We start from the raw sequence: 22,873 nt of genomic DNA on the forward strand, positions 1-22,873 counted from the left end.
TACCTCTGAATGCCTATCTTCAGCTTCTTAAACCTTTTAGGAAAACCGTGTGGGAAATTTGTATTTTCGGATTTCCCCTTGGGCTTACCTTGAGGGTTGATGCTGTTAGAGGTTGGGTTACTGGAGGTAGCCGTTTCCCTAAATCTTGAAAAGTGTTTTTTGAGGAATTAAAAAATTAAGTGACGGTATCCTCACCTTGGCGTAGGGCTGGACATATAATAAAAAAAAAAACCTTATAATCTAAAAAATTAGTAAACGAAAAAGAAATTCTTGATGTCGACAAAGAAAATAATTACAATCAATAACCCACTTTAAAAAAAAAATTAGTTTCTTAAAATACAAAGTTCATGAAATACAAAGTTTATAGTAATCATTTGATCATCAATTCATTATCTTCACTTTCTATGTGCTACCATTTTAAAAATTCTACTTGAAATGAGTATTGCTCTTATATATTGATGGAAGTAATAAAATATTTTCTTGACTATTTTTTTATCATTTCTTTTTTAAAATTTATTAGGATCTTCTTGATTATTATTGAAATTCAAAATATAATTAATGATAGAATGAATCTTAAATTTTTTTAAATATTTTTTGAGTGTTGAAGTTGTTAAATAGAATAAAACCTCGTAAAATTTCCATTAATGTGCCCAAACACTCTAAAGCCGACACTATGCAAACGAAGTTCCATCAAAGCCGACTCTGTGTAAACGAAATTCCATTAATGTGTCGGACATAGTAATTGACAACAAATGGGGCATAAAAGTTGGAAGAAAAAGAAATGAATTCATATATTATTATATATAAGTTCACCGAATATCTACTGCTATTAAATTATCAAGAAAAGTCTAAATTTTCATTGGCCATCTAATTTCTCCTATTACATTCAATAGCTCTTGACATTTGTTGCGTGAAAGGTACCGTTATAAAATGTAGCACACTTGATGTCTGCCCATTTGTTGGTTGGTGCATTAATTAAATCTTTAAGGTCGAATATTACTCATCACGTGGATCGCAACATTACATTGTGAGGGCTGCAATAGGGTTGGGCAAAACCCAATTCAATCTAATTCTATGGATCCATTTCAACTCAATTAAATGTAGGTGAGTTGATTGGATCAAATTTTTTCAACTCAATTAATGATTGGGTTTGGTTGGTTTTATATTAATGAACTCTTATAACTTAATCCAAGAATAATAAAATTTGTCAACTCGATTGGGTTTGGTTAGTTTTATATTAATGAACTCTTATAACTTAATCCAAGAATAATAAAATTTGTAGTAAAATTAGTAACAACTCATAACCTTTCTTTTTATTCTTTTATAAAAGATAGTCTTTTCAATTTCTTTTTATTAAATTTGATATTTATTGGATTCTCTTGATTTAAAATTTGGAAATCAAACTCGAATTTTATCTAAAAACAATTTAATAGATATTTAAACATTAAGTCATATAACTGTTTATATAAAATCTTTATTTTTCTTGCTTTGTTTATAAATAGATTGCTGCGGACAATCAACAACATTTACTGTTATAATAGATAATTAATTTTTTTCCTATTTGAATTAATTTTAAGTACCAAATAGTTTTTTAATCTTTTTTTTTTATGTTTGAATTTTTTATTTTTTATTTTTTATCAACTCAATTAATCCAACTCAGCCCAACACATCCCGATAATTTAAAAGTTGGATTCGTTTTGGTTAAATATATTTATTTAGTTGAATTATGTTAATTTTTTGGCAACCCAATTAGTAGTGAGTTGGATTAAATTTTCACAGGCCCATTCCAATCTAACCCATACCCACCCTTAGGCTGCACAGTTAATGAAACGGTGTCCAAGTCCAACAAACAACCCTGATAGGTGACAAATGGAAATCACCAGCTAAATTTTCGTTTTTTCACTTTCACTTTTGTGTTATATTCTTTATATACTAAGCACGTATATTTTGTTGACAATTAGATTGATATCACTAAATAGTTGATAAATCAATGCCACAAGTTGGATTTTTTTTTTCATTTTCATATTATATTCTTTATTTACTAACCATCAATCACTCATATATATTTTGTTGATAATTCGTATTTTGTTGATAATTTGTAACCAGCAAATAGCTGCGATACCACTGTTTAGATTTTCATTTCTTTTTCCCATTTTCCCTCTTAAAATTTTAAGTTGAAATATGATCCTTTTATAATATGAGCCTCACAAGTTCACGAAAATGTATTATGGGTGCGTTTGACATACTTTATTTGTTGTATTGCATTAAGGTACATTGTGAAAAGATTTTATTCAACGGTATGTTTGGTGTAGCATAGACTGTATTATATAAAATAATGGTAAATGTTTGTTCAGTCCTTATATTTTAAAAAAATGTCTCAAAATATCCCTACTGTTAAACATGATACACTTTTATCCTTACTTTTTTTTACTTTTACAATAATACTCATGCAATAATATTTTTTACATTAATTTTTTTATCTATAAAAAAAGTTAATTAACAAATTAACAAAAAATTACTTATTAGCAAATTCAGAAATATATATATATATATCAGTATGAAATAAATAATATTTTTCATACCCATACAACAATCTTTCTAATCATTATTTATAAATAAATTAATACCAACTAATTTAAAGCAGCGTTTAATCCTCTTACAATAATCTTACTAATAAGTTTTTGTAAAACATTAATTCATCAAATTAATCCTAAAAGCAAAATAATAACAACTAATTTTTATTGTACTTTTGAGGCTAATTTGATAAATTCACATTTTCTTTTCTTTTCATTAATATCTCCAATAATATTATCGCTAGAGTATTATTATAAAAGTAAACAAAGAGTAAGGGTAGGATTGTTTTATAATTACTATTAACAGTCTCTTGTGTTATTTTTTAAAATATAAGGTTTAGACAGACATTTAACTCAAAATATAAGAACTAAATAGATATTTATCTTATAAAATAATATTATTTTAGATTAATGTTAAAATTAAATTAATATTGTTTAAATTTATTTAATAGTTTAGGCTTTTACTATTAATTTTTGAAATTAAGTATGAATTAATTATTTTTATGTATTAATTCTTAATAATATAAAATAATTTAATTATATACCATTATTAAATAATAAAATATTACAATATTATGTTATATTATTAATAACATTATAATATAATATAATTTACTATAGTATAATTTAAAATTTTCTTTGTCCACAGGAGGAAAAGAGTTAGACTCTGTCCACTTCAATTTAAGTGGACGGATGGATGAAAGGGAATACGAATGGAAGCAGATAGGATTCGCTATTATATTGCAAAAATATATTATTATATTTTTACATAAGGTGAGGTTATTTTTATCCAGAAATTATTTTGAGTTATAATACGAACTTGTTATTATAATAAATTATTTTATTATAAAAATACTCATCATATGAGTTACTAATATGAACTTTTTATTATAAACCAATATAATATAATTACTCTAAACACTTATATTATATAGGACACTCACTATTCAATATATAATTCTCTTGCCACAAACCTTAAAAATTTTATTTTCAATCCCTTGTATAATACTTAGTTAAACAAGGAGCAAATTATTATATATTTTTCTTTTTAATTTTTTAGAAAAAAATGTAGTCTTTTGCTTCTTCTTCTTCTTCTTCCTTTTTTTTTTCTTTTTTAAGCAAATAGCCATTTTTTTTCAATTGTTAGGTTAAGAAAGTTGGAGTGTAAAAATAAATATCAAACATATTATTTTATAGACAAAAACTAATTACAGAAACTTATGTTAAAGAATTTGTTCAGAACATAACTTAATTCCATTATTATATATACTAAATAATTTAATTCTATTATTATATATACTAAATTGTTATTAATACATTTTGGATGTGCTACATAGTTTGATTGGTGTTTTGAGAAAATTAATTTAACTAGTTTAAGTAAGGTGTTTTTGGGCATTGTAAAGAGTATGAAAAATAAAACTTAATGTTTTAAATTTGGCACATTAGTATACGGAGAAATAAATTGTTCAGAGTTACTTCTAGAGTGTAAATAGCCCCACTTTTTTATATAATATAATATAAACTATATTAAATTATAAAATATATAAAATATATATATTTTGTAATGTCAAATATAATTGTTTAATTTTAAATTTAGTATTTTAGTAAATAATAATTGATTAAAGAAAATTTATGATTTTTTATATATTATTTAATAAATGATTAAATATAATTAAAATACTTTTAAGTATTTAAAGTAAAATATTTAAAATGATTTTATGTAATAAAGTAAAATAGTGTATTACCATTTTTTAAATACGTAGGTTTATTACTATCTTATATTTTATTTAAATTAAATTTTTTATTTAAATATAAATGTAAATTAATATTTAACAGATTAAAATTTATTAGATAACAAAAGTTAAATTTATATTAAAATTTGAACAATATTTTAATACAATATATCCTAAACCCTATCCTCATGAGTTTATTTTATATACCTTTCGTTATATTAGCCTCCTTTTTAATGCAGTGAATGCAATTAGGAATAGCAGCCAAACATAGGATGGTAGAAGAACAACGTTTTAATATAATATAATATAATATAATATAATGCAAGCTGTCAAACACATCCTATGTTTTAAATAGAGATAATATAACTCCCATTTATAAAATCACCAATCATTCACATGTAATTTACTTTTGGAAGAAAAGCTCATAACAGGAATGAATCTCATTTCTTTAACTTCAAAGATGAGGGAGGTGATTCAAGTTTCAACTAAGGAGTCACTCACAAATTGATTACGTTGTAAGGACTGGAATCTTTTGTGGACCAAGAAACTTGAAACCCACTCGACATTATCTTACGAACCCAATTTTTTTTTTTTTTTTAACCCATTGAGTTCAATTGGAAACTGAATTGTAACGTCCACAGAACCTTATTTAGCCTAAATGGAACAGAAAGAGATTTTTAAAAGATAAAAGAAGGAAAGCAGAAAGAAAAAGGAAAAAGAATTAAAATAAGAAAAGATAAGCTAAAAATTAATCGAATTTTCAGTTGGGGCAAGGTATCACTTAGTTATGCAAGTAAGCAAGGAACTATTTTGTGCTGTCACACTTTGTGCAGATTCACTCTCTGCTTCAAGTAATCTTCTTCTCCTCTTTTTTGTTTTTAATGTTCTTATTCTTGATTTCAAAGAAAAATGTTGTTATTCTTCTTTACTAGTATAAAATGGATATCCAATGTCCGTCATCAAGTAGCAAAATTGAGTGTGTCTAAGATGGCTCATAATTCCAAGACTCATCTCACGTACCTGTCCATCATCATTATCTTGGCATCAGGTAACAATTTCTCATCTTTGCACTAGGGGTTTGGTTACCAAGAAAGTAGTGTAAAAGAAGAACGCTGGCAATTCTAGCCAATCGAAAACAAATTATTGTGCATTCTATTGCATGGTATTGTATGGTATAAAGTTTTTTTATTTCTTATATTCATTTTCTTGGACAGGGTCAAAAATGTATGCAAGTGCCAAAAATATTACCCTAGTGAATGTCTGCCAAGAGACAATATGGCCTGGAATAATAACCCAAGGAGGCAACTACCACGGTGATGGATTTACATTGAAACCAGGCCAATCTGCTTCCTATAATCCTCCTGATGGCTGGAGTGGCCGCATCTGGGCAAGAACTGGCTGCAATTTTAATAACAGCACCAGCTCTTGCAAAACAGGCAGCTGTGGCTCTTCTATAAATTGCACGAGTCCAGGCAGCTTGCCCGTCACAATTGCAGAGTTTACCCTTGGTGCCAACGTAGACTACTATGATGTTAGCCTTGTCGATGGGTTCAATGTGCCTGTCTTGGTTAGACCTTTCAATGGTAAAGGGAATTGCAGCAATGCTGGTTGTGATGGAGATTTGAGGCAAAACTGCCCCTCAGATCTGGCTGTCAAAGACAATGGAAAGGTGATCGGTTGTCGTAGTGCGTGCGATGCATTTAACAGTGATGAGTATTGTTGCAAAGGTGCGTTTGGAGATCTTACCTCATGCTTGGCTTCAAACTATTCCAAGAGCTTCAAGCAAGTTTGCCCTGCAGCATCCAGCTATGCGTTTGATGACCGTACAAGTATCATAACATGTTCCGCCACAGACTACATTGTTGGCTTCTGTGCTTCAAGGTAACTTAACATTTCTGGAGAAAAAAGTTAAGGGAAAGAAATAAAAAATCATTAGCTTCATGTACAGGTAACAAATGCAGTTCTGACTGATTTTTTTTTTTTGGTATATACAGGAATCAAACCGTGTGCTCTTACCATGACAATAAGCTTTTCTGTAATGAATCAAAGGGCTCAAAAGCATTCCCTCAAAGCTGGTGGCAGCTCCTTCTGATGCTTGCACTGCCACCAATATTAAACATACAAGCTTTATTTTAGCAAACCCTGTATATAAGTGGAACCATTGAACTTTATCATGTTTGAGAAATTCCTGTATGATGTTTATTGTTTTGTAATCCTGAGATGCATTGTTTTCTGTAATATTCATCATATTTTTTCCATCTTCTCGAATTGATAAGCAATCCAGTCATGGTTAACTAAGACTATTGATCAATGCCCGACAGAATGCTAAATGGACAACTAGCCAGGCACAATCTTTTAATTTTAATCTTGACACTGCAAATCCCTACTTCTCTTTTGTGGACATCCAAAAGAAAATTGCAACGTTTGAAGAAGCAATTCAGTTGATTAATAAAAAAAGGGGAAATAATGAGAAGTAGCAGCTTACTGGGAATATTGAAGATAATATCAAACAGGATCAGCTTCACGCCTTCATGACATCTGCAGTAATGAAAATGCCTGATCTTGATCCATTTCACGCCGCTGCCAAAGGAATGCACAGCTACATGCTTGTCAAGCTAAAGACTTATTATAACGTTTGGACCCTTCAAGAACTTTACCATTTTTCACTCAGTCCATTAGGACATGGATATGCATTACATACTATAAAGCACGGCAGTCACCAAATGAAGATTTCATCATATAGAGAGGAGAATTTCAAAATCCCCCAACTGAAAGCAGTAACTTGTCATCAATTGTGCAACCGTTTACATGGCATCAACTCTCCACAAATACACATGCGAAATACATGAAGTACTTCACAGAAAATCAAACAAAATTAATAGGAAGAATGAATATCAGCCAGCATGAAACAAAGTTGAAATAGAGAAGAGATGGAACTCCCCTTCAAGGATTTTCCTTTGTCAGCTTTGAATCACACGGCTCGATTAGTAAATAAGGTGTTGTGTACAGGAAAAACCACAGAGCACAACCTGGAATCTCTTCAAATAAAATTTTATGGATTTTGATTCAAGCATGCATATGTCATTATCTCCTAGAAAGATGTGTTAATCATGACTAAAGCATGAACATGTTGCCGTCATGATTAATAAATTACTGCACTTTATTAATATACACAATCTTCTATGCGGAAGGAAAAAAGAAAAGAAAGTTATGTGTGTTGTTTTTCAACTGCAGCGATATCAAATTTCTTCATAACAAAACTGTCCTGTCTGAAAGGCTGTCTATTCTTGCCACTGATCTAACTTCTTTTTGATTGCTTGTTCAGCTGTTTCCCCTCTTTCATCTGTTGCTTTAGACTCTTCACTTTCAAATGGCAATACAATCACAGGTGCTGCAGGAATTGTGTCCCATCGCTCCTTTAAGATAGTTATGAATCTCTTAACCATTTCTCTCCGAAACTCAAGCTCCCGAGTGAATAGATCAAAGAGAAGGAAAGCGAGAATGTACTTGAAAGGAACAATTAAGAGAATAGTTGCAGAAGATAGCAATACTAGGGCAACCTCAGTTGTTATCTGATAAGAATTTAAGAAAATAAAATCTTTTAATTCACAAGGTACAAGGCGGAAATGAACTCCCACAATGTATAAAGGTTGATGTTGATAATTCAAACCATTGCTGTGCCAATATCTGGCAGGAGAAAATAAACACACACACACACCCCCAAAATTTACAAGCTCAGGAGCTCCTGAAAACATCAGCTAACAATTCTTGGCATTTTCATTCAGTTAACAAAGTCTTACAATAGTAATGGGAACATACCTGAGGCTGACCGGAGAGAAAGATTGTGCGTATCTTAAGAAGTGTGATATTCAGATTCTGGAGATAATTCTCCACATCACGCATGGCATCTTTTACAGCTATAATCTTTTGAATAGTATTTGAAGGAGGTTGATCACGAATTGTAACTCTTCCAAAAGATCTACCCAGACGACCTTGCTCCTTCAGCCCTTTTACTGTTAGCATCCCAGCCGCCAAAACCATTAACAACATGGGAAATACATATGACAGCATATTTCTGAGAGGAGAAACCAACAGTTAGCTAAGATTTTAACTATACAAAAATGATAATACTATTGACAAGTCCAATCCAGTTCCAAGATTATCCTCAGTCATAGATATTATAAAATAACAACCTAGTCCACCTCATGCAGTGTCAGATCAGAAAATAATTGAGTGACTACGGCAAGAAATGCTAGCATAAAAAATGGAGTTTCGTAGCAAAAAATGGTATAGAAAGAGATCCCTAACACACATGCTTCCATAAACCATTAAAGAGCTTTTCAATTGCACACTATAATAACATAACAATTGTTGAAGCAATAGAATCAAGCAGGAATTAAATCACTCAAACAAAATTAAGTAACCAGGCTGAACATCAAAAGCTAAATGATCACTTAGACAAGAAAAAATTTGACAAAAATAAAAGGATATAAAAACTTGAAACAGAAATGTTATGATTTCAAGTAATCAAAGAATTCAAAATAAAAAATTTATCAAGTGAAAAAAAAATTTCACCATAAGTTTATCCCTACAAACGATAAACGATGACAACCGAAAAAACACATTTGGACTTTTGTCAATGTTCAAGATGTCAATAAGAAATGAGATCAAGTTAACAAGTCTTGCAACCAGCATATCTACCTGAAAATAATAGTATACGCAAACACAAGAAAGGAGACAGTCAGAGGTGGCTCCTCCCAGCGTTTCAGCTTTTCAAAATTCTTGACAGTTATACTCAAAGGAAGTAGAAGTTCCTGCAACAAGGAAATATACCAACCTTTTCAACAACCAATGACATGTAAGATTCACAATGAAGACTACTGCAACTAAAACATAATTGAACAGTATATCCGTGTAGCAGAAAGGTGTTGAAAAAGATATTTACAATTGAGTTCAATGTCGCAATCCATCATTTCCTCCAATTATTCTAGCACAAACATCATTTAAGCTGAATGTTCATTAAAAAAAAACTACATAGATTTGTCAGATTTTCTTCTCTGATTGTTATTTGGGCTTTCTAAGAAACCTTAAAATGGCCGCAAATAAGAACAGATCAATTTGTTAGAAGAGAAAAATATCATGTTTTTGTTGAGATGATAAATACTTTATTCTAATACAGAAAAAGAAATATTAGTTGCCTACTGAACATGACAAGGAGACATTGTGAAATTACCTATGATAAGAAATATCATGCATTGTCTACTGAAAAAGAAATATTTTTTCCCCCTCTTTTGATAAGAAAATATCATTTTATTACAAAGGAACTTTACAAGAGAAACCAAACCAGAGGCCCACTTACAAATCAAAGCCTCTAAAAGCAATTGAATCTTTCTTTACAATATAGCTCTAACCATACGAAAACTAAAAAAGTCATTTCACAGCTGTCAATGAAATTTTGTTGAAACTGATGTTCATAAGGATGTAAGAAATCAACTATTAATCATTAAGTCCTAGGATCTAGAAGTCTTTCATATACTCCAGCTGAACTTTGATCATTGACAATAGCATGGACATAACTTTGAGTTGAAATTTGGTCACTGAGAGAGCAAAAAGAAATTCACAAGTGAAAATAGCAGCTCAAGAAATGCCTATCATTAAATGAATTTCCAGAACATCAACTTCAGTGGAAATTCAGCAAACCAAAAGGAATCAATTTATAAGATTGATCTGAGTAGTTATAACCCAATGAATAGAAGGGCTACTCATCATATAAGGAGAAAGAGAATTTTTTTGTTCTCTCCAAAGAAAAGTAATAATTCAAGAAAGAAAGGGCAGAATTAGCCAAACCTTGAAAAGGTCAATGTTACTGGGTATCCCTTTAACCACTGCAGCATCAATTGTAGCTTGTGTTTTTTCAACTGCCTGGGACTTCTCTTTGCATGTTGCTGCTGCCCTTTCTACAAGAGTCAGACCACCTACAACAAGAGTTTTACTTAATATTACTCCATCTTTTGTTGAAGAGTTCTTCCAGAATACGATGGAAGCGCTGGAAGCCCAAGATGGAGACCTCATCCACTTTTGCAAGTAAACACTTCCATCTATGTCAAACCTGTGATTACTACTTTCATATATCTGATCTGTATGTTTGGCTCCTTCAACAGATGGTTCCACTGTCTCCGTAAATTTAGTAACCAAAGGTCCGCCCCAGTAACTTACAGCTAAAGTTTGGCAAACAACATCACCATAGGGTGCATTTTGCAAATAGGAGAACGGAACAAGTTTGATAGGATCATCCAACAACTTGCGCATAAATTGAAGGGCCTGTAGTCTAGCAATACTGTTGATGGCACTTATTACAGCCCTTTCCTTCCCTTTATGAGCACTATACACATGAAATATTGATGGATCACTCTCCCTAGGCCCGTACTCTCTTATAAATTTGTGTGAAGCAATAACTTCACTAATGAATGCTTGCCACACATCTCGTCTTAATTCACCTCCCAAGTCAACAAATTCTAGAAGCCATGTTTCCGACCTGGATTATCAAGAGTGAAAAAAGTGTAAAACAAACTGCACGTAAATGGAAAATCATAAGTGCCTCAAAACAAATAATCAAGTAACATTAGCAGCTGATAAAGCAGCCATTTTGATTTATGAATTCCAATTACAGAAAAAATTCACAGGTAAGAAAACTTTGTAAAGAAACATGACTGGATCCTACTGACATGAGCTTGCAGGTCCAATCAACAGGGAACTCATCTTGCCACTATATTATTGAAAAATTTAAATTCAACATGCACTCTGAATCAGCAAAGCATTAATTCCAGCTAGCAAGTATCAGCGACACACACAGCCCTAAGGTCATTATTTCTGTGATAATGAAGAAAAACGAAGGAATGACAGGCTTTTTGATCTAATTTCTTATCGACCTCTGTTTTGATTGGCAATGCCTGTCACTGTACAAGCAAGATGCCTGTAATTGTACAAGCACTGCTGCTCCTCAATCACAACTGAAAGAACTGAAGCAACCAACAATAATGAACAAGCATGAAATGAAGATACTCAGTCCTCATAGATGCAAGGCAAGCACATTTCTAAAAGATAAACAGAAGCTATTCTGCATTGATTTTTATTACTTGCATAACATATGCAATCAGTTGTTCACAAACCCTTCTCCAAATAAGCAACCTCAAAGGAAAAGTCTGAAGAAGCTTACTCACTCGAGGCCAGACGAAACAGAGACAGCAGAGTCAAAAAGATCAGAGCCCAAAGGTCCAACTTTTGCTTTCTCCACCCTTAAACCATATCTTGTAAGATCAAACCTCATAGCATCTTTAGGCCCGAGAAGGCCAACTGCCTACAACATAGTTGAGATGAGATAAATGATCAGGATGAAAATACTTCGAACATGATATATAAAGTGCCATAAAACTCTATTACACATTCATAAGCCTGACTGACATTTTACTTAACTATAATTGGTTTTCAAAATATTTCAAAAAGGAAAGGGCTTATGACCAGGTCCAAATCTTTCCCAACTTTACAATCACAAAAACAAGCACTATACCTGTGACGGGCACGGTAGCATTTACTAGAGGTCAAATCTTAAAAATCAACAAATAGACAAGTTGTACAAAAGCACTAAAACAATCTTATTTCACTACTCTATAATAACGCTATCAAGTAAGACAGTTTGTTGATGCAACTCATAAGAAGGTTTAATATTTCACTGATTGAAATTCGCAAGTCAGAAAATGCAACTAGCGTCCTACCAGATTTCATCATTTATAACAAAACAAAAGAAGGGTATTAATAGATATTAAATGTATACAAGAACATACATGCCAAGTTGGTATTGTGCTGCAACAGAATTTATGAATTTTATTTAGAACATTGATCTTTATCACAGGATTTTGGCCTCAAGGAGTCTGTTATAAGCTTATAGTACATTTCAAATTTAAATTATTAAAGTTACATACAATAATTGGGCAATGCAACTCGGTTTTATAGTAACAACAGTCAACCAGTTAAAGGTTGAAAACACATTTTTGGCATGAAAGCTATGATGCTTCACATATATATTGTTTAACGGAAATGCTTTGTACGGAAAAATTTCACGCCTTACAAACATATGCTATGCAATCCAGCAACCTATCAAAGATAAAAAGCACATTATTATGATAGGAATTGAGCAATGTTTTGAACTTAAGTCATTCTAGTCCTGGAAAAAATATCAGGTGTATAAAATCAAAGGAATACTTTTTCTTTTAAGAGTGTAGACTAAACATTTATTTGTGCCATCTAAACAGTAAACTTTCTGCAGAAAAAAGATTAAACACTATGTTATTTTCCTTAATAAATAAGATTATCCTCACATTTGTTGTGAAAATCTTTGGAATTGAGAGGGGAAAAATGGTCAATTGGTTGTTATTATGTACTCCCAGTTTCTTCGTGGAACAAGAGAAAGACTCCTAAGCTCCAACATTACTCAATAGCCAAGTAAACAATAGGAATACCTCGAAGTAGAGTGCTGTATCAGTTAAAGTCACTTTTCCAGGCCAGGCCATGTTGTTCTCCCATTTTATAACTGGCCTCTTCCTGCTGGAAGCGATACATAAGATTCTCTCCGTAGAAAACTGAGGATACTCACGAATCTGGTATGAATTCCGCCCTCCATGTACTCTACATGAAAACCAGCAGGAAATCAGCTACGAAGAATATAAAAGATTATTGAACATATCAAATAAAATGCATATTAACAAACAGCCGACAACAATCTTAAACCACTTGAGATAGCATTCTTAGCTATCGTTCTCATCTTGTCCCATACTATCAACCTAAATGCTTGCAGTCTTGTTCTAGTGTTGCAGTCTTGTTCTAGATAGCTTGGGCTGCAATTGGCAGTCCATCAATCGCCCTTTTACATTCAATTTTTTGTTTAACTGAAATGGATTATGGGAGACTAACTGAAGAAGACTCTTATTATTAGTAGAGTTTTCATAGTATAATAGTCTACGTGCCAAATAGCAAAAATGCACAAAGTCATATCCACAAACTCCAACCACAGTTTGTAGGATGCATTTTGACAAGCAATACAAACAGAACCAAGCCCAAAAGCTAACCAAACAAGATCAGTCAGTAACCTAGAAAACATCAAACACATACGGCATACAAGATTGCATGCAACGAGAAATACATCACTTTTGGAAGGTATCAATGTTTATAGCAAATATGTGAGAGTCGACCAACCATAACATATTCCAAGAATTTTAATTAAAACTCAAAGTTCCCTTATTTCATGAAAACTGCCTGATTGAGTCCCTCTACATTGCGAAACACAAAACGGAGAACATCACACACTAGAAAAAATGCCTGACATCACAATGAATTAGAGCCAACGAGGAAATTACAGAACAAGCAAAATAGAGATGATCATGTAATAAGCATCTTCGAGCATTCAAAAGACAGATAACAAAGTCAGTAGTATCTTTGCAGATAAGGAAAAAGATTATAGTCAAACAGTTGAACCGAGATTTTGAGGTCATAAATGGTTGGACCAAAATGTTAAGGAGAAAATTCAGATCAGATCCAACACCATATAAAAATTAAGTAAATAAAAGTTCTAAAGGAAGTTTGTGGGCTATTGGAAAAAAAAAATTGCTTAAAAAGTTGAGAATGATTGATGTCAGATTGCATTCAATTCTTCTTAAGTTACATATAGAGAAGGTTAAGACAAAATATCATGCAAAAAATGTAATAGACACTTCACTCATAACAGATTACACTACTTTTGTGAATTTAAGTCAATAAAAAAGAAGGAAATTATTTACAATTGAGACCACAAGAGCATTGCATCTCAAATAATAGTTTATCTTTCTTCTATTGACAGTAGTATCAGTACATAACATTAAATTGACTATTTGACTTCATATGAAAACTTTGAAAAGCAAACATATAAATGATATCATGAGGTGTCAAGGAGCTTACTTGAGAAGTTCATCAATATAGGTTAACCACAAGCTTAAAGAGATGCCCTGTTCATCGCCAGCAAGAGCCTCGAAAAGATTATGCACTGTTGCTCGATCAGCCAGACCAGAAATAGCTGGAGTTATACGAACAAAAGCCTCTTTTCCTACAAGCTTGCCCTGGTAACAACCAGAAATAGAAATAACACTTTTAACTGATAAATAGAGCAGCAACTGATAATAACTTTTAACTGATACATAGAGTTGCAACTGATAATAACAAGATAAAGCAACAAATCAAACGGATGATATTGTTAATGATTATACGGGAACTAACAATTGCTGACATGATGCATGACATTATCAAAAGTGAACCAACTCAAATTACATATTCGGTTCAAAGTCACTATTCTTCTTATTGTTGTTACTATAATTAACAATTTTCAGTGCTCAAGCCATTGGGCTTTGGTTTCATAGAAATTTCAGGATGCTTCTTGTTTCCTCATTCATGAAAAGTAGGGATGCTGTTTTGTGTCAAGTGTCTCTGGATTCTATGTTCCAGTGAGAAGGCGAAGAGTATGTGTTGTTCAACTCATCAAAGCTGTTCACTTTCATTACGAACTTCTTTTGATTGTTTCATTAACAAATTGTTGTATTTTTTTATAATCATCACCAACAGCAACAACAAGAATAATAACTATAAAGGATCTGAAAAAACAAACCTGAAAGAAAGCTTTGTCCGGAAAATTCTCTCTGTATTCATTTTCACCAGAGTAAGGATTCTGCCATGCCAGCATTGTGATAAATATTAATCTCTGGAAAGCAGGTTCCTGCATACATATCATCCCAAGAAAATGTCAGTACCACCCACCACTTCCAGCTATTGAAGCAAAAGTTTAAAGTGAACAAATATATTAGCGGATTTTCTTAAGCTTTATGAAGTACATAGCATATCTCGTGTAGGACATAAGAAGAAGCTGTGCCCTTAAAATTTTTATTTAACAATGAAAATTTCCATCGAAAAGGGTGAACCTAACTAAAATGGTTCAAGGATAAAAGAAATCTTTAACATAAAAGTCACGTCTACGAAGTCCACAAACCTTCAAGCATGGATGGATGTCTGAGTTATCCCTCGACAAAAACCTAAAACAGCAATATTCTACCAAATTACGGGCATCATTGTATACAGGTTCAGGAACGAGGGCTTTAAATATCTTCTGCACCTTCTGTCCAGTCAAGCCATTCATCCTGCATATCTTAATTCCAAAATTCATATCATATTTCCAGTGTTCGTCACACAGGCGGAGAAAACTCAGCCAAAATGAAATTGTTTCTCACTATCAGTCACAATGATGCTATCAAATGAAAGTTCAACATTCAAGCTAAGATATTAAAAACGTGCATGCGCACACTTTCACAAAACATACAACTACAAATGTAGATTTGTAATGCACATGGATCCAAACTGTGATAGATGGAATAATTGTTCCAAAATCTCAAGAAAAGTATTGGAGGATGCATATTTATCAAATATCCACGTTTCTTCAAAAGTCAGCAGACATGATGCCTTCTAAGAAAATTAAACCATAACTTTAGAACTACAATTCCAAAGAAATGAAAACTTGCTTCCCCTCTCTGATTCCAAACAGAACATAACTTCAACCCCAAGAATGTAGAATGTAACATCTTCTACAGTAGATCATTAATATATGCGGCCCATTACATCAATTGATATAATGAAAAACTTAATGGCTTAAAAATTTTTCAACTCTGAAGTTTATTTATCTCCTTTGCTAACTGTTGCAAGATATTAATTCAAACCAGAGGAAATTGTACCAAAAATAGAGTTATTAGAATTGATCTAGTTTCCTAGAATAGCTGCGTGTATAGTTGTCAATTAGCTAGGATAGTTTCCTAAATTAGTTCATTGTAAAGCTATATATTTGTACTATTGTATTCTGATCAAATCTACAGAAATACAAGTTATTCACCTATATGGTATCAGAGCAGGAATTCCTTTAATTCCTGGAAACCCTATTGCCGTTCTGCCCTTTGTCTTACCTGCAGAAAACCTAGCCGTTCTCCTACTTTCTTTTCTACCCTAAAATCAGTCCTACCTCTTCATCATGTCCGACGTTGTTTCCGAGTCTACAAACACCCTTGAACAGGCCCAGAATGCTTCTACAAGCCTGCCAACACCTGCTGCTGCGCCGCCTAAAACCCAGGATTCGACCACAGAATCTCACTCCATTCAGATCACTACCATTAAACTGAATGGAGAAAATTTCCTGCGTTGGTCTCAATCTGTGCGCATGTATATCCGTGGTCGGGGCAAGATCGGGTATTTGACTGGAGAGACAAAGGAGCCTGCGGCTGATGATACAACCTATCCAACATGGGATGCTGAGAACTCGATGGTAATGACTTGGTTGGTGAACTCTATGGAGGAGGACATAAGCTCCAACTATATGTGTTATCACACAGCCAAGGAGCTTTGGGACAACATTAACCAAATGTATTCTAACTTGGGAAATCAATCTCAAGTATATGAGTTAACTCTGAAACTTGAAGAAATCCGCCAAGGTGAGGATACTGTCACTAAATATTTTAATTCCTTGAAACAACTTTGGCAAGATTTAAACCTATTTAATGATTATGAGTGGAAATCTTCTGAAGATTAAACACTTTAAGAAAACAGTGGAGGATAACCGTATTTTCAAATTTCTCATTGGTCTTAACATGGAGTTTGATGAAGTTAGAGGCAGGATTATTGGAGGTAGCCGCTTCCCTCTATTGGAGAAGTGTTTTCTGAGGTACGCCGTGAGGAGAGCTAGCGTCTTGTCATGCTTGGCAAAAGGAATCTTGGTAACACTATTGAAAACCCGGCCCTCGCAGCTAGTATTAATGCTGGCTGAACTGCTACAAAGAAACCTGATGAAAAGTCTCGCGTTTGGTGTGATCACTGCAATAAGCAACGGCATACACGAGAGACTTGCTGGAAGATCCACGGAAAACCAGCAAATTGGAAGGGTTCTCATGAAGGCAGATTCACTCATACTCCTGCTGCACATGAGGCCAAGTCTGTCCCCTTTAACAAAGAGCAGATGGATCACCTTCTGAACCTGCTGAAATCTAACTCAGGATTGTTAAGTACACCTAATGCTGCCATTGCTCAAGCAGGTAGTAAATTAAATGCTCTCTCTTGTCATTTACCTGTTTCTTATACTCCTTGGATAATAGATTCAGGAGCCTCTGATCACATGACAAGTTTTTCTCATTTATTTCATACTTACACCCCTTGTTCTGGTCATAAAAAAGTCCGTATAGCAGATGGTTCATATTCCCCTATAGCTGGCAACGGTTTGATAAATCTATCTAAAACCATCTCTCTTGAAAATATTCTCCGTGTTCCTAAACTTAATTGTAATCTGCTATCAATTAGTAAATTATCTACAGACTCTAATTGTCGTGTTATTTTTTCCAAATCCCAGTGCCAAATTGATAGATGGTCTCTACTATTTTGAAGATGAAGAATCTAAGAATAAAGAAGCTCAAGGCTTTAGTAGTATCAGTTCTACTCAGGTTAAGGATCAAATTATGCTTTGGCAGTATAGGCTAGGGCATCCTAGTTTTCCTTATCTCAAAAAATTATTTCCTAGTTTATTTAACGGTTTGAATCGTTCTAAATTCCATTGTGAAAACTGCATTTTATCAAAAAGTCATAGAACTATCGATCCTTCAAGGCCTTATCAAGCCTCGAAGCCTTTTTATTTAATCCATAGTGATATTTGGGATCCTTAAAAAATTAATACTTCTTCAGGTAAAAAATGGTTTGTGACTTTTATTGATGATCATACTCGCCTATGCTGGCTTTATTTAATGAAGGAAAAATCTGAGGTTCATAACTTATTTGAAATATTTTACTTGATGATTGAAAACCACTTTCAAGCTAAAATCGGAATTATTCATACTGATAATGGAACTGAATATTTTAAGCAAAATCTTAGAACATTTTTGCAGAAAAAGGTATTCACCATCAAACTACTTGTGCTGATACACCTCAGCAAAATGGTATTGCTAAACGTAAAAATAAACATTTACTTGAAGTTTCTCGTGCTATTATGTTTTCTATGAATGTTCCTCAACATCTTTGGGGTGAAGCGGTTTTAACTGCGTCCTATCTAATTAACAGGATGCCCACCCGTGTTCTAAACTACATTACACCACTTGAATGTTTTAAAAAATATTTTCCTGAATCACGAATTCAATCTAATCTTCCTCTGAAAATTTTTGGATGTACAGTTTATGTTCATATACCTAATAAAAACCAGTCTAAACTTGATCCAAGGGCTGAAGAATGCATTTTTATTGGTTATGCACCAAATAAGAAAGATACAAGTGTTTTAATCCAAAAACTAGGAAAATTGTTGTTTCTATGGATATCACTTTTCTGAAAAATCAACCTTTTTTCCAAAAAATCTCTTCAGGGGGACAATATAGGAGAAGAACGAAATTTTTGGGACGTTATTTCCAATCCCCTGCCTAAAACCGTAGATTGCATTACTAAACCTATACCTCAAAATGAGTTTTTTAATAAAAAGGAAATTGCTATTCCTAATGCTGCTTTTGAAACTGGTGATACCAAGACTATTTTGCCAAACACCGCTGAGACCGCGATAGGGGGAGAAATACTACCTTTTGTTCTCAAGGAACAAGATAGAGAGCTTCTTACTTATTCAAGGAGGAACCATACAAGGAGTAAGAGACCTACTAGAAAGAAATATCTATCCTATGGTAAACTCTCGAAAAAATACAGGTACTCTAGAAACTTCCTCACATAATCTTGTTGTTCCTAATCCTGATGAAATATCTGAACCTACTGTCAATCCTATGCCTGATGTCAATTCTAATGATCATGATATTCCAATAGCAATCAGAAAAGGAAAACGCTCTTGTACTTCTCATTCTATGTCCAAATATCTACCCTATGGTAAACTCTCGAAAAAATACAATGCCTTTATATCTAAAATCTCTAACCTGCGTGTGCCAAGAAACATTCAAGAAGCATTTAATTATCCTGATTGGAAATCAGCAGTGATGGAAGAGATTAATACTCTGAGGAAAAGTGGGACATGGGAAGTTGTTGACCAACCCAGGGATAAAAAAACAATTGGATGCAAATGGGTGTTTACAATGAAGTGCAAGGCGGATGGAAGTATAGAGAGATTTAAAGCCAGACTTGTGGCTAAGGGGTTTACTCAAACACATGGGGTTGATTACCAAGAAACCTTTGCCCCTGTCGCCAAAATAAATTCCATTCGGGTACTATTATCCTTAGAAGCAAACTATAACTGGCCATTACACCAGTTAGATATCAAGAATACCTTTTTGAACGGGAATTTAGAAGAAGAAGTGTTTATGAGTCCACCACCAGGATTTGAGAAGGTGTTCCGTCAAAACAAGGTTTGCAGACTTAAAAAATCCCTATATGGCCTTAAACAATCTCCAAGGGCATGGTTTGAACGTTTTGGAAGGGCTGTGAAGAGTTATGGCTACAAGCAAAGCCAAGCTGATCATACAATGTTTTACAAACACTCAGAGAGTGGTAAGATATTAATACTAATTGTCTACGTGGATGATATAATTCTAACAGGTGATAATCCTAAAGAGTTGGCAGATCTTAAGGAGAAAATGGCACGAGATTTTGAGATCAAGGACTTAGGTGTGCTAAAATACTTCCTTGGTATGGAAATTACAAGATCAAAGGAAGGTATCTTTGTAAACCAAAGAAAATACATTCTTGATCTTCTCAAAGAGACAGGTTTTTTGGGTTGTAAGGCTGTTGAGACTCCCATTGAAGTCAACTTAAAACTTAATCCTACTAAAGCTGAAGATGTGATTGATAGAGAGAAATTTTACAAGAACACTTTGATGCAGCCTATAGGATACTAAGATATCTAAAGGGAACCCCTGGAAAGGGTCTTATGTTCTGGAAACGGGACAACCTTCAAATTGAAGTCTATACAGATGCAGATTGGGCTGGTAGCTCAACTGACAGGCGATCAACTTCAGGCTACTGCACCTTTATTGGAGGAAATCTCGTTACATGGCGGAGCAGAAAACAAAGCGTTGTGGTTCGGAGTAGTGCTGAGGCAGAGTTTAGGTCTCTCGCACATGGAATTTGCGAGGCAATATGGATAAAGAGACTATTTGCAGATTTAAAGATTCCAATGTCTCTTCCCATAAAGATTTAATGTGATGACAAAGCTGCCATCTCAATTGCCCACAATCTAGTTCTACATGATAGAACTAAGCATATTGAGGTTGATAAGCATTTCATCAAGGAGAAAATTAAAAGTGGGGTAATCTGTGTTCCCTATGTACCAACCGCACAACAGATAGCAGACATACTCACCAAAGGACTACACAAGGGACATTTCGAACTACTAGTCAGCAAGCTAGCTATGGAAGACATCTACAAGCCAGCTTGAGGGGGAGTGTTGCAAGTTATTAATTCAAACCAGAGGAAATTGTACCACAAATAGAGTTATTAGAATTGATCTAGTTTCCTAGAATAGCTGCGTGTATAGTTGTCAATTAGCTAGGATAGTTTCCTAAATTAGTTCATTGTAAAGCTATATATTTGTACTATTGTATTCTGATCAAATATACAGAAATACAAGTTATTCACCTATACTAACCAACAAGTTTAGTATAAAGAATGATGATTGTACTAGGTCCTTACATGGAATTTCATTATACGGGAAGAAATGACTACCCTAGACCACTACTTGTTGTATAGGTTCTATTTCTTTGAAACTTTTTGTAAAGGAAATTTGTTACAGAATTCTATAATTTCTTAAGTCGTTACAACTATCATTAATTAATAAGAATCTCAGACAAATAACGCAAGTTCATAAATCCAATTCAAACCAAGTAGTTGCACCTGCTGAATTGCTCAATTGATACAATAGCTGCTAAAGAGAGATTCCCATTTGGCGTTCTGCCATCAATGGTCTGTTCTGCCATAAATATGTCCTCCATATCCTGAGCATCAAATGCATGTTCAGGAACACGCTTTCCACTTTGACCTGTTTTCACCAGTGTCTCACTGAAAAAATTTTGGGTCTTTGATAGCCATGAGTACAATCTTTCTTGCACGGCATCTGTTGAAACAAATGAACATTAGAACCACATGCCCCACAAACAAAATACAACAAAAGGGTACTCCATAACCTTCTCAGAATCAAAAAGTTTTTTTCACTTAATATGTATCTAATGAACTCCATCAGAAATATAAACATAGGGTGTGTTTGGCAGTGCTTTTTTGGAAAGTGCTTTCCAATTAACACTTAAAAAAGCTCCTTCTTTTCAAGAAAGTCCCTACTATATGTCTCTTCCCCAACACAGTTCAAGTGCTTTTATGACCTCAGAAGTGTTTTTCAGATTAGAGCCCATGAAATGCTTCTTCAAAAGTACTTCAATTGCTTTTTCATCTCCAAAAGCACTTTTTCCTACTCGAACCAAAACACAACAAATGACAGACAGAAGCGTTTTCAACTACTCAAAAGAAAGTACTCTATGAGACTACTAGTCACTTCAAACGAAAAAAAAAAAAAAACACCCTTACATCTTCTTCGCAGCAAAACAAAATACCAGACGGTAATTAAAAAGCTCAAAAGCAAAAATTAACGTTTACAAAAGCAAAAAAAAAAAAAAAAAGCACTCACGTGTATCAATATCTTTGAGCTTCCATCTATCTCCAAGAGACTGACCCACAACTTTAAACCTTAACCCCTGCTCTGAACAAGAATTCCTCGGAAAATATGCAAACCTACACAACTCTTTATGCCTCAAAACCACAGAATTGGACACAGCTGGTGATGGTTTCAATTGGGTAACTGAAAGTCTTGATACCATCTCCAGTGATTCTGTTCTGTTTTTGCTTCTCAAGATTCAAAGTCGAAGAAGCACATTATTATTCAAATTTAAAGAAGGAAAGTTGATATACGCAAGCAAAAGTGGGACAGAGCAAAAGCGCTGTACAAGCCACAACCCACGAGGAACACGCCATCGTGGTGCTGTGCTGAGTCAGCAAAGATAACATTATTGAGTCGCCAATGAAGCACATTTTAAAATGTTACTCGAATAAGAGTGTTTAAGTAGTTTAGAATTGAGGTGAGCTACAGTTATTGTGTAAAAAAATTATTATTATAACATAAAAATTAATAATATATAATAAATATAAATTTTAAATAATAATTTTAATGAAATTATTAAAGATATAATAAATTTTTTATTATACAAGTGAAAAATTATATTAATATAACTTTTAAATTACAATAGATAGTGTTTATCGAACACTTTAGTACTGTAATTTTTAAGTTACAGCTAACAATCTACAAGTGACTTTTTTATTTGTTTGTTTGTGTTTGGTTGCTTTAGAGAAAATCTAAAATAGTTGCCCAAAAACGCGCTAAGATGGTATTACATTGGACTGGAATAAATTATAAAAAAAATTAGTACATAATCATGTTTAGTGTGATATAATTGTATTAAAACAGTTAAATTTAATCATTATTAAAGAAAATTAAATGTTGTC

The 22,873-nt window shown here is 33.2% G+C and overlaps 2 protein-coding genes across 3 annotated transcripts; one reads left to right on the forward strand and one right to left on the reverse strand.

Annotated features, from left to right (window-relative positions):
• The first annotated feature begins 5,145 nt into the window (after positions 1-5,145).
• On the forward strand, positions 5,146-6,777 carry LOC18041400 (pathogenesis-related protein 5). The gene is made up of 4 exons (XM_006431845.2): positions 5,146-5,157; positions 5,239-5,354; positions 5,521-6,187; positions 6,301-6,777. Exons 2-4 carry the CDS (start codon positions 5,294-5,296, stop codon positions 6,440-6,442), a joined length of 870 nt encoding a protein of 289 aa, XP_006431908.1. The 5' UTR covers positions 5,146-5,157; positions 5,239-5,293; the 3' UTR covers positions 6,443-6,777.
• Positions 6,778-7,326: 549 nt separating this feature from the next.
• On the reverse strand, positions 7,327-22,278 carry LOC18041401. 2 transcript variants are annotated; one of them, XM_024184455.1, is made up of 11 exons: positions 22,002-22,278; positions 21,218-21,437; positions 15,372-15,519; positions 14,994-15,101; positions 14,294-14,451; positions 12,823-12,988; positions 11,527-11,663; positions 10,154-10,841; positions 9,008-9,120; positions 8,126-8,381; positions 7,327-7,878 (listed from the first exon to the last, which is right to left on the reverse strand). In XM_024184455.1, exons 1-11 carry the CDS (start codon positions 22,189-22,191, stop codon positions 7,588-7,590), a joined length of 2,475 nt encoding a protein of 824 aa, XP_024040223.1. In that variant the 5' UTR covers positions 22,192-22,278; the 3' UTR covers positions 7,327-7,587. The 2 variants fall into 2 exon arrangements, with proteins under 2 accessions (XP_024040223.1, XP_024040224.1); XM_024184456.1 differs by lacking the exon at positions 22,002-22,278 and having other exon boundaries at positions 15,372-15,527; positions 21,218-21,307.
• Positions 22,279-22,873: the final 595 nt, after the last annotated feature.

This window comes from Citrus clementina, unplaced genomic scaffold, assembly GCF_000493195.1.
Source record: "Citrus clementina cultivar Clemenules unplaced genomic scaffold, Citrus_clementina_v1.0 scaffold_5, whole genome shotgun sequence".
In the NCBI taxonomy this organism is placed as follows: domain Eukaryota; kingdom Viridiplantae; phylum Streptophyta; class Magnoliopsida; order Sapindales; family Rutaceae; genus Citrus; species Citrus x clementina.